Here is a 13,548-nt window from a genome sequence, read left to right as displayed (position 1 = left end):
CCCTTATGCTCTCCCTGAAACTCTGTACAACCTCTGGTTCTTTCAGTTTATCCAGGTCCCATCTCCTTAAATTCCCACCTTTTTGCAGTTTCTTCAGTTTCAATCTGCAGTTCATAACCAATAGATTGTGGTCAGAATCCACATCTGCCCCAGGAAATGTCTTACAATTTAAAACCTGGTTCCTAAATCTCTGTCTTACCATTATATAATCTATCTGAAACCTGTCAGTATCTCCAGGCTTCTTCCATGTATACAGCCTCCTTTCATGATTCTTGAACCAAGTGTTAGCTATGATTAAGTTATGCTCTGTGCAAAATTCTACAAGGCGGCTTCCTCTTTCATTCCTTCCCCCCAATCCATATTCACCTACTATGTTTCCTTCTCTCCCTTTTCCTACTGACGAATTCCAGTCACCCATGACTATTAAATTTTCGTCTCCCTTCACTACCTGAATAATTTCTTTTATCTCGTCATACATTTCATCTATTTCTTCATCATCTGCAGAGCTAGTTGGCATATAAACTTGTACTACTGTAGTAGGCATGGGCTTTGTGTCTATCTTGGCCACAATAATGCGTTCACTATGCTGTTTGTAGTAGCTAACCCGCACTCCTATTTTTTTATTCATTATTAAACCTACTCCTGCATTACCCCTATTTGATTTTGTATTTATAACCCTGTAATCACCTGACCAAAAGTCTTGTTCCTCCTGCCACCGAACTTCACTAATTCCCACTATATCTAACTTTAACCTATCCATTTCCCTTTTCAAATTTTCTAACCTACCTGCCCGATTAAGTGATCTGACATTCCACGCTCCGATCCGTAGAACGCCGGTTTTCTTTCTCCTGATAACGACGTCCTCTTGAGTAGTCCCCGGCCGGAGATCCGAATGGGGGACTATTTTACCTCCGGAATATTTTACCCAAGAGGACGCCATCATCATTTAATCATACAGTAGAGCTGCATGTCCTCGGGAAAAATTACGGCTGTAGTTTCCCCTTGCTTTCAGCCGTTCGCAGTACCAGCACAGCAAGGCCGTTTTGGTTAATGTTACAAGGCCAAATCAGTCAATCATCCAGACTGTTGCCCTTGCAACTACTGAAAAGGCTGCTGCCCCTCTTCAGGAACCACATGTTTGTCTGGCCTCTCAACAGATACCCCTCCGTTGTGGTTGCACCTACGGTATGGCCATCTGTATCGCTGAGGCACGCAAGCCTCCCCACCAACGGCAAGGTCCATGGTTCATGGGGGGGTCCATCAAAATAGCAACTGAAAAAAAGATAAACATCTCAAGAAAAGGCCTCCATCCAGAGTTGATCTTGAAAAAGATTTCGGCCGAGTGGCAACGGAGCTTACATGGCAAGCTCTTCGCGCTCATCTACACTGAAGCGCCAAAGGAACTGGTACAGCCATGTGTATTCAGATACAGAGATATGTAAAAAGGCAGAACACGGTGCTGCGGTCTGCAACGCCTACATAACAAGTGTCTGGCGCAGTTGTTACATCGGTTACTGCTGGTACAATGGCAGGTTATCAAGATTTAAGTGAGTTTAGACGTGGTGTTTATGACAGGAAAGATTCCATGCTGCGTTATCGTCGTGGATGAAAGTACTTCACACAAAATAAAATGAACGTCAAAAAGTTAACTACAGCTAACCCCCATGTGGCAGCTTAACGCAGCGGTTCCTGTTGTGCAACTTGACATCAACGGTTTACTAGATTTACTGGAATTGCTTGCCGGAGGACGAGAGACTGTGGGGGAGGTTTGTAAGACGAGCAGGTGTCGAGTTGTTCTGTCACTTATTATTTTTATTTTTCTACAAAACGCACAAATCCTCATACGTCTTAGCAGCAATCCAAGGATATACTCTTCTTCATTTAAAAAAAATGCGAACTTGTCAACTTAAGAGCGATACTCTCTGCTCTTTGGAGGCAATCCTGAGTACCGTTCGCTATTTATGTAGCGACACCACTATTTTTACTACGGGTAGTGATTACCAAGCGTTCTGGAAATGAAACATTCTACAGGGGCACCTATCCGTTTCACTTCTTTCCTTGCGATAAAAAGAGTCACCAGTTTCGCTTTAATCCGCGGGCCATGGATAGTTAGTCAAAATTCTTAGGAAGATTTACACGTTCAGTAAAACAGATAAAGACTCAGTTGTGTCGTATCTCAAGGATGAGCTAGAAATCCTTAACTCTTGGCTTCAGCATGTACAAGGACCGTGGCTCAGGTGTAGAAAAACAGTTGGTCAAGGATTGGATAGGCGGGTAACTGTCGGAACGGTTCATAATAGAAGTGACCATCCATGGTATACAGCCTCTGTAAAAAAACTTCTAAAGAAATGACATTACTACACAATAGCAATAAAAAAGCGAAGGGCAACATAAAGACGGAGTTGTATGGCGTAAACGAGAGTTGGTAGGCGTGTTTCTACATCTTAAACATGCTATAGCGCCTGTATGAGGATGCAAATCACGTTTGCTTTAAATACATGTGGTTATCCCACGCACCCTGACTGCAAATTTGTACGTCAGTCTGGTGATTCGACCTGTTACGTTGCCATTCATGAACAGCATTCCAAGAGTGTGGTTCCCAGCAGAAGTAACACTCGCCCACATACCGCTGTTGTATCCCAACGTGCTCTCCAGAGTACTGACATGTTGCTTTGGCTTGCTCGATCACCAGATCTGTCTCCAATCGAGCACATGCGAGACATCATCGGACGACAATTCCAGCGTCATCCACGAACACCATTAACCATCCCTGTATTGACGGACAAAGTGCAACAGGAATGGAACTCCATCCCATAAACTGACATCCGGCACGAGTACAACACAATGCATATAGCCTTGCATTCTTGTATTCAACATTCTGGCGGTTACATCAATTATTAATGCAATAGTATTTCACAGTCGCAACGGCTTGCCTCGCGCTTACATTAACCTGTGATCTTGCAGTGTTAATCATCTAAATACACTACTGGCCATTAAAATTGCTACACCACGAACAAGACGGGCTACAGACGCGAAATTTAACCGACAGGAAGAAGATGCTGTGATATGCAAATGATTAGCTTTTCAGAGCATTCACACAAGGTTGGCGCCGGTGGCGACACCTACAACGTGCTGACATGAGGAAAGTTTCCAACCGACTTCTCATACACAAACAGCAGTTGACCGGCGAAGCCTGGTGAAACGTTGTTGTGATGCCTCGTGTAAGGAAGAGAAATGCGTACCATCGCGTTTCCGACGGATTGTAGCCTATCGCGATTGCGGTTTATCGCATCGCGACATTGCTGCTCGCGTTGGTCGAGATCCAACGACTGTTAGCAGAAAATGGAAACGGTGGGTTCAGGAGGGTAATACGGAACGCCGCGCTCGGTCCCAACGGCCTAACAGTCGAGATGACAGGCATCTTATCCGCATGGCTGTAACGGATCGTGCAGCCATGTCTCGATCCCTGAGTCAACAGATGGGGACGTTTGCAAGACAACAACAATCTGCACGAACAGTTCGACGACGTTTGCAGCAGCATGGACTATCAGCTCGGAGACCATGGCTGCGGTTAGCAAGGTTCTGTTTACAGCATCATGATGGTCGCATCCGTGTTTGGCGACATCGCGGTGAACGCACATTGGAAGCGTGTATTCGTCATCGCTATATTGGCGTATCACCCGGCGTGATGGTATGAGGTGCCATTCGTTACACGTCTCGGTCACCTCTTGTTCGCATTGACGGCAATTTCAACAGTGGACGTTACATTTCAGGTGTGTTCCGACCCTTGGCTCTACCCTCCATTCGATCCTTGCGAAACCCTACATTTCAGCAGGATAATGCACGACCACATGTTGCAGGTCCTATACGGGCCTTTCTGGATACAGAAAATGTGCGACTGCTGCCCTGGCCAGAACATTCTCCAGATCTCTCACCAATTGAAAACGTCTGGTCAATGGTGGCCGAGCAACTGGCTCGTCACAATACGCCAGTCACTACTCTTGATGAACTGTAGTATCGTGTTGAAGCTGCATGGGCAGCTGTACCTGTACACGCCATCCAAGCTCTGTTTGACTCAATGCCCAGGCGTATCATGGCTGTTATTACGGCCAGGGGTGGTTGTTCTGGGTACTGATTTCTCAGGATCTATGCACCCAAATTGCGTGAAAATGTAATCACATATAAATTTTAGTGTAATATATTTGACCAATGAATACCCGTTTATCATCTGCATTTCTTTTCGGTGTAGCAATTTTAATGGCCAGTAGTGTATGTTACCTAGACAAATGTACTCCCTAAATTCCATTACTGTGTATTAATCATTTTTCGGCGGTGCTTTTTTCCTTCCGTTAGCAGTGTGTATTACACGATTCAAACGCGACGCGCTTTTTTGGAGGACCCTTTAGAACCATATTAATTCTCGATAATTGGAATGGTTCCCTTGTCCTGCTGCACTGCGATGTCCTTCCTTGGTATCTCACTGTGGTTAGCGAAGCGTTCACACCACCAAAATACACCATTCGCAAATCGCGCAGCTCACCTCTGAACATCCTGAAAGTCTTCGCCCTATTTGCCCTAATACAGAATCCAGACACGCGAACACAGTTTGGGGATACGTCGCACGAAGGCCTGATAATCGACTTACTTCGCAAAGTTTGCACTCATCAAGTTGGAGGCTGCCATCCGGCAAACTTGTATCTCACAGGCAGAATCCACCGGTAACGGGAGCAAATCGATAACTACACCAGCCCGTCTCCACGCTATTTTCGACGCCCAGGAAGCACGTCGTCAGAAGCGTTGATTAAATCCGACGCTACGAAAAGCGCCCCCAAGTTAAACGATCGGCAAGCCGGTGGGAAGGGGGATCAGCGCTCGCGCCCCAGTTTCCCAACGGCGGCACGAGTTAAGCCAGAAAGGGATTAGGGTGCGCTCCCTTCTAGCCACCTCTGAAACCGCCGGCACACTCTTAGCCCTCTTAGTGCCAACGTCCGGGCAAAGGAGCCGCCGTAAAACTTGATCCAAGTATCAGAGTACAGGCGCAGTAGCGAGAGTATTTAGTTTCCTGCTGCAGACAAGGTAATGTGAGCTGCAGTTCTTAATTTCTAGTATATCGTGAAAGGATAGACAATATCTTCAACAGCATTTATCGAGGAAGAATCGCTCGTATCAAAAGCACAGTCCAGCTGGTCACGGAAGGATGAAGGTTCGTATGTGCGCTCTAGACTGTTTGATAGATCTGGTGTGTCTTGCAGCATTTCATCCAGTCACCGTAACATATTCTCCTGTCTTTGGCTATCTGACTACGCAACATTACTCTCTCGAAACAACGTTATTTCTGAAACTTCCTGGCAGATTATAACTGTGTTCCGGACCGAGACTCGAACTCGGGACCTTTGCTTTTCGCGGGCAAATGCTCTACCAACCGAGCTACCCAAGTACGACTCACGCCCCGTCCTCACAGCTTTACTTCTGCCAGTAGAGCACTTGCCCGCGAAACACAAAGGTCCCGAGTTCGAGTCTCGGTCCGGCACACCGTTTTAATCTGCCAGGAAGTTTCATATCAGCGCACACTCCGCTGCAGAGTGAAAATCTCATTCTGGACACTTTATTTCTATTTATAAGCATTAATAAAGACAAATTCTTAAGAAAAAGGTCACCATGAAGTGCATTTCAGCGGCTCACTACAGAGAAGCCAGTAATGACGTGTGTACCGTGATACCTTTGTCAAATGGTAACAGAGGTAAGTAGAAATAGCAGCAGACCGTTCCCACAATTACCCTTGTATCCAATCCTTGTAGCAACATGAGCCAAATGATCGTTAAGTCATTAAGTTGATACAGGACACCTACGATATTGGCACAACCGTTGCAACCATTATCAATGTGACCGTGTTCATTCACCCACAAGTCTCACTGAAATTGCACTATTCTTCACTATCGTATGTATTTTAGCAATAAACCTTTTTTTAGAAGTAAAGAAAGAATGCCATGGCACAGAAGAAGGGATTTCTGCATAGCATTGTGACCGGGGACGAAAAATGGGTTCATTACGATAACCCTAAACGCAAAACGTCATGGGGGTATCCCGGCCATGCTTCCACGTCGACGGCCAAACCGAATATTCGCGGCTCCAAGATCATGCTCTGCTTTTGGTGTGACCAACTCGTCGTCGTGTACTACGAGGTGTTGACATCAAGTGAAAAAATGACAGGTGCTCGTTATCGAACGCAATTAATGCGTTTGAGCAGAGCGTTGAAAGACAAACGGCCGCAATACAGCGAGAGGCACGATAAAGTGATTTTGCAGCACGACAATGCTCGATCTCACGTTGCAAAAAAAAAAAAAAAAAAAAAAAAAAAAAAAAGAGGTCAAAACGTACTTGGAAACGTTAAAATGGGAAGTTCTACCCGCTGTAGTCTCCAGACATCGCCGCCTCCGACTATCACATGTTTAGATCAATGGCGCATGGCCTGGCTGACCAACACTTCCGATCTCATGAAGAAGTCACAAACTGAATCGATTCGTGGATCGCTTCAAAAGATGAACAATTTTTTCGACGAGGGATTCGTACACTGCCCGAAAGATGGGAGAAAGTAGTGGCCAGCGATGGAAAATACTTTGAATGATACATGTGTACCAATTTGCTTCATTAAAGCCTCAAATGTTGGGGAAAAAACGGCGGACGAAAAGTTGTACACCTTGTACAATTCTTAGCGTGTACAGATTAATACGATTTTTAAATAGAGCACACAACAAGGACATCAAAATGAAACAAAAAACTGAGTTACAGCGGAGTATGGTACTGTTAGCAAAGATAACGTAATCGGAAACGGGGAGGTGCAAACACCAAATTCCTAGCGCACTGCGCTGAAGTCATAGGACAGCGATATGCGCATATATAGATGGCAGTAGATTCGCGTACACGAGGTTTAAAAGGCAGGCGCATTGGTGCAACTTTCATTCGTACTCACAAGGGGAGGCCGCCAATTGTGAAATTCAGATTCGATTCATATTGCGCATAATAAAAGCTCATAGCCAGAGGTGTAATGTGGCAAAGCACCAAGATGCACTTCTCAGCCGTTGTAGAGAAAATCGACAGTTAAAAGAAACCGTTGAGGTGAAATACTCTCTACGATTTGTAACTTCCTACAGCGTCGTGGCGCAGCGGTATGCGCTCGTGTTCGTAATCCGAAGGTCGCCGGATCGAATCTCGCGCCACGCAACTTTTTTTTTTTAGTATTTGTTCCAATAAAGCTTCTCATACCCATTCTATAGAAAGAGTGATTGAGGATCTGTTACCAACAACAGCAAGACGAGGATAATGTAATTCCCGGCAATCAGTTGCAACAATTATGCATATAATAAGTTGTTGAAAGTCGTTTGTCGTGGAAAAACTGGCGACTTCGAACATGATTATGTTTTCTGCAAACAAAGTTGTATTTCACAAATGTTATTAATTGTCTTCATAATGTTTACACGTGTAGTTAACGGAAGACGTAGAAACGATATTCCGAAACGAATACGTATAGTGTAAGTCAAACGTTCGAATTAGAGACCCCATGATTATATATATATGTGGTGTCACTGCCAGACACCACACTTGCTAGGTGGTAGCTTAAATCGGCCGCGGTCCATTAGTACATGTCGGACCCGCGTGTCGCCACTGTGTGATCGCAGACCGAGCGCCACCACACGGCAGGTCTCGAGAGACGTACGAGAACTCGCCCCAGTTGTACGACGACGTTGCTAGCGACTATACGGACGAAGCCATTTCTCTCATTTGCCGAGAGACAGTTAGAATAGCCTTCAGCTAAGTTAATGGCTACGACTTAGCAAGGCGCCATTAGCCTTAAATAGCTTGTATATAAAGAGTCACTTGTATCGCCACAATCTCCAGATGTCTCATCAAGAACGATGTGTACAAGGATGTATTAAAAGTTAAGTATATTCCAAAGATACGTATTTTCTTTATCACATTCATTAAGTCTCCTGTTTCAGACCTCACTCCATCCTTCGTGAGTTAGCGCGTGCATCTTGGCCGCCTCTTTCAAAAATGGCTCTGAGCACTATGGGACTCAACTGCTGAGGTCATTAGTCCCCTAGAACTGAGAACTAGTTAAACCTAACTAACCTAAGGACATCACAAACATCCATGCCCGAGGCAGGATTCGAACCTGCGACCGTAGCGGTCTTGCGGTTCCAGACTGCAGCGCCTTTAACCGCACGGCCACTTCGGACCGCCTCTTTCAATTAGTGTGCGTAGTGTTGGCAAGTCTGCCGACACTACATATATATATTTGAATTACAAAAAACAAATACTAAAAAAAATTGCATGGCGCGAGATTCGATCCGGCGACCTTTGACTTACGAACCCAATCACTTACCGCTGCGCCACGACGCTATAGGAAGTTATACATCGTAGAGAGTATTTCACCACAACTGTTTCCATTAACTGTCGATTTTCTCGACAACGGCTGAGAAGTGCATCTTGGTGCTTTGCCACATTACACCTCTGGCCATGAGCTTTTATTATGCGCAGTATGAATCGAATCTGAATTTCACAATTGGCGGCCTCCCCTTGTCAGATGATTAAGTTGAAAGGTTCCCGACGTGATTAATGTTGCATGAGGGAATTAAACAAACTGTGAACGCGGAATGGTGTTGGAGCTAGACGTACGGGACAGTCAACTTAGGAAATCGTTAAGGGAGTTGAATATCCTGAGATCCTCAGTGTCCAGAGTGTGCCGACAACACCAGACCGCAGGCGTTACCTCTCACTTTCCACGGACAATGAAGTGGCCGACGGCCTTCACTTAATAACCGAGAGCATTGGCGTTTGTATACAGTTGTCAGTGCTAACAGACAAGCAACACTGTGTGATATGACCGCAGAAATCAATATGGGACGTACTGCGAACGTATCTCTTAGGGAAGTGTGGCGAAATTTGGTGTTAATGGGTTACGGTAGCAGGGTAGCAGGTTACCGACGCAAATGTCTTTGCTAATAGCACGACACCGTCTGCAGCGCCTCTTCTGGGCTTGTAACCAAATCGGTTGGACCCTAGACTACTGGAAAACCGTGGCCTGGTCAGATGAATCCTGGTTTCAGTTGATACGAGCTGATGGCAGAGTTCGAGTGTAGCGCAGACCTCACGACGCCATGGACCCAAGTTGTCAAAAAGGCACTGTGCAAGCTGGTCATCATTTTGAGAGGTGTTAATATATTACTGAAGATGGGCGGCAACAGATAAAAATTACTCCAGTTTTAACAGACGTTGTGTTGCTCTTAGAAGGAATAACGATAGTGGGAGAACCGCCATCCCGACGGTTGGGAATGCGTCGGTTTGGGAAAGCCCTGTGAGAAAAAGAACGTGGTCAGTGGCTACGTATCAGCACGCAGGCTTTGGCTCTCCGACCCCCCTCACAGTTGGTAACGGCACTGTTACTAGCAGTCTCAAGATCCGGGTATAAAAGGTCTGGCCGATGCCCTGTCTGATACATTCAGTTTGAACTTCGAGACGGACTAGAAACTGCAACCATCGCCACTATTTGCGAGCGCGTCTTGCTATACGCATTTACCGCCATGTCGTAGCACCAGTTTAGCCGTCCGTAATTTTTTAAGAGACGACAGAAACGGCGTTTAAACACGCACGCCAGTTTCTTCAGGTGGTGAGTGCGACGAGCTGCGACTGCAACCGAGCGGCGCCAGTCGTGCGGAAAGAGTCATCGAAATCTCCCCCATATATCACCACCATCATCATCATCATCTGCTGCTCTGTGGTTCAGCACTCTCTCTTTGATTTGGTCTTGGTTGTATGTGTCTATGATTCAACAATTTTTAACAAAATATTTGGAAGAAACAGCGATCTAAATCCAACTATAAAAAAAATCAGTCTTCATCGCAAAAAAGAGATGATCTTTCATTAATGGTGACCACTTTCAATCTACGCAGACCATTTAAGTGAACCGCTCTGCTTCTCCGAGGATGGTCTGAAGACTATACCTATACAATGAAACCGGAGACTATTTAAAAAAAAAAAATCTCATTTGTGCGATCAAGACTGACTATTTTACTACAGAGTTATTCAGCACATGTTATCTATGTCCTTTGTCACTGTGTAACGTCTGTGAAGGCTGCCCTCCGCTTAAATCCTTCCGTTACATTCTAATTTCAGACTCTTGTTATTCGTGCTGTGATATCGTATCCCGTTTTGCCAGTATCCAAACAAGTAAGGGACCGGTTGCAAGTAGGAATGTCAACGCTATAAACATTTACTCAATTTCAAATCCAGGTGGCCCATTAATATTTACCGCGCTCGCAAATTGGCGCGAATTCTTTTCATTGAAGTCGCCTGGGATTGCGAGAGCTGTGGAATACGCTGGGCGAGGTAGGTCAGGTTGCAGTTTTGAGCCGTCTTCCACGGGTCATCGCTGACGAAATATGGCCGGGTTTGAAAACAGTCATCCAGTTCTTAGCTGTCGAAAATGAAGGGCAGATTCCTTTTCAATCGTCACCAGAATGTAAAGAAATATACGTTAGCTATAAACTGTGCAAAAATAATAATAATAATAATAATAATAATAATTACTACACAGCAATCGGGTTTCTCCATTTGAACGACACTCACCAAACGCATACTTTATACATGTGGCGTCTGTTCTTTCGAACCAGCCTTTACGAATCAAGACACAAATGGACTAATGACATTTAGGTGCCAGTGGGCACTGATTTACATCAATGGAGAAAGTTGAAAGTTTGTACCAGACTCTTTAGTGTAGATGAACTTCACGTTCGAAGTCGAGGATATCGCCGAAAACCGGCGAGTAATGAGGATAATGGGCAGCGGCACTACGTCAGTAGTGTGTGGATAAAGTTGAGAATTTGGGTCTATTGATGTTAATCAATCCCCACTAGCAGCTGAACGTCATTATTCCTTTGTGTCTTGACATATATTTTATTGGATACTTCAATACATTTCGCTACATATGAAATAGCTACAGCAAATTCAACTTAAATATTTGCTAACGCAACTCCCTTACATACACTCAATAGCCGAAGAAACTGGTACACCTACCTCATATCGTGTAGGGCCCCCGCGACATCTCAGAAGTGCCACAACACGACGTGGCATGGACTCGACTAATGTCTGAAGTAGTGCTGAAGGAAACTGACACCGTGAATCCTGCAACGATATTCATAAATCTGTAAGAGTGCGAGGGGGTGGAGATCTCTTCTGAACAGCACGTTGCAAGGCATCCCAGATAAGATTGTCAATTTCTGGGGAGTTTGGTGGCCAGCGGAAGAGATTAAACTCAGAAGAGTGTTTCTGCAGCCACTCCGTAGCAATTCTGGACGGCTGGGGTGTCGCATTGTCCTGTTGGCATTGCCCAAATCCATCGTAATGCACAGTCAATGGACATGAATGGATGCAGGTGATCAGACAGGATGCTTAGGTACGATTCACCTGTCAGAGTGGTATCTAGAAGTCAGGGGTCCCATATCACTCCAAGTGCACACGCCGCACACCATTACAGAGCCTCCACCAGCTTGAACAGTCCCCTGCTCACATGCAGGGTCCATGGATTCATGAGGTTGTCTCCATACTCGTACAGGTCCATCGCTCGATACAATTTGAAACGAGACTCGTCCGACCAGGCAAAACTTTTCCAATCCAATGTCCGTGTCGACGGGCCCAGACGAGGCGTAAGGCTTTGTGTCGTGCACTCATCAAGGGCACAGGTGTGGGCCTTTGGCTCCGAAAGCCCATATCGATGATGTTTCGTTGAATGACTCTCAAGCTGACACTTGTTGATGGCCTAGCATTGAAATCTGCAGGAAATTGCGGAAGGGTTGCATTTCTGTTACCTTGAACGATTCTATTCAATCGTCATCGGTCTTTTACTGGATTCCTGATGCTCACGGTACACTCGTGAAATGGTCGTACGGAAAAATCTCCTCTTCATCGCTACCTCTGAGATTCTGCGTCCCATCGCTCATGCGCCAACTATAACACCACGCTGAAACTCACTTAAATCTTGATAACCTGCCATAACCGATCTAACTACTGCGCCAGACACTTGTCTTATATACACACTTCAGTGTATGAACGTTGTGACACTTGGAACATTATTATAAATTAGAAAGATTACCATAGTCAGCCAGCACCGGTAATATTCTTGTACCAGTGCTATCAGATTGTGTTTTCGTTACTGTCTCAAAACTTTTTCAGTTTTTTTGTTCTGATATACTGTCATATATAGTACAACAACTGTCAGTGTTTTGTGCTGAGCGTGATTGGCTCGTGTGCCTTTAGATTTCCGCACGTCCTGAGTCAGATTGCATGATGCCAGGTAAGTTATTTTGCGAAAGCGAACACACTTTGCCGAAAGGGAGTAGCCTCAATATCCGACAGAAAACAAGAGGTTATCTTTCTTGTTTCGCGCGCTCAAATGCCCCCGCCACCCCCCCCCCCCCCCTCCCGCCGCGTTACGGGAGCACCAGGATTATTTTCTCTAGCTTAAAGGGCTGCCTACAAGCCCAACTGCTACGTAGAGCTCATTAAGATCATGCGCATCAACGCTGGGGCACGCCGCATACAGACACGACTCCCATCTACAGTGAAGCGCCAAAGTAACTGGTATAGGAATGCGTATTCAAATACAGGGATATGTATACAGTCAGAATACGGCGCTGCGGTCGGCAACGCCTACGTAAGACAAGAAGTGTCTGGCGCAGTGGTTGGATGGGTTACTGCTGCTACAATGGCAGGTTATCAAGATTTAAATGAGTTTCAGCGTGCCGTTATAGTCGGCGCTCGAGCGACGGGACACAGCATCTCCGAGATAGCGATGAAGTGGGGATTTTCCCGTACGACCATTTCACGAGTGTACCATGACTATCACGTGGCCATCAACAAGTGTCAGTGTGCGAACCATTCAATGAAACATAATCGATATGGGCTTTCGGAACCGAAGGCCCACTCGTGTACCCCTGATGACTGCACGACACAAAACTTTACGCCTCGCCTGGGCCCGTCAACGTCGATATCGGACTGGAAACATTTTGTCTGGTCGGACGAGTCTCGTTTCAAATTGTATAGAGCGGATGGACCTGTACGGGTATGGAGACAACTTCATGAATCCATGGACCCTGCATGTGAGCAGTGGGCTGTGCAAGCTGGTGGGTAATGGTGTGCGGCGTATGCACTTGGAGTGATATCATACCCCTGATACGTCTAGATACGACCCTGACAGGTGAGCCATACGTAAACATCCCGTCTGATCACCTGCATCCCTTCACGCCCATTGTGCATTCCGATGGTCTTGGGCAATTCCAGCACGACAATGCGACATTCCACACGTCCAGAATTGCTGCAGAGTGGCTCCTGGAACACTCATCTAAGTTTAAACACATCCGCTGTCTACCAAACTCGCCAGACATGATCATTATTGAGCACATTTGGGATACTTGAAATGTGCTGTTCAGAAGAGATCACAACCATCTCGTACTCTGTCGGATTTGTGGACAGCCCTGCAGGATTAAAAATGGT

General features: G+C 45.7%; 2 protein-coding genes across 3 annotated transcripts in view; one reads left to right on the top strand and one right to left on the bottom strand.

Moving 5' to 3' along the window:
* Positions 1-13,548, bottom strand: part of LOC126198535 (uncharacterized) — a 531,369-nt gene that overhangs the window by 68,307 nt on the left and 449,514 nt on the right. The gene's annotated exons all lie outside the window — the stretch shown is intronic.
* The window catches only part of LOC126199395 (uncharacterized), a 90,289-nt gene continuing 89,083 nt past the window's right edge, over positions 12,343-13,548 (top strand). The window contains exon 1 of the mRNA XM_049936314.1: positions 12,343-12,349. Coding sequence (XP_049792271.1) covers positions 12,343-12,349 — 7 coding nt within the window. The remainder of the gene's footprint in view (positions 12,350-13,548) is intronic.

The sequence above is a fragment of the Schistocerca nitens genome, chromosome 8 (assembly GCF_023898315.1).
Source record: "Schistocerca nitens isolate TAMUIC-IGC-003100 chromosome 8, iqSchNite1.1, whole genome shotgun sequence".
Lineage (NCBI taxonomy): Eukaryota > Metazoa > Arthropoda > Insecta > Orthoptera > Acrididae > Schistocerca > Schistocerca nitens.
This window is presented reverse-complemented; position numbering and strand designations above follow the sequence as displayed.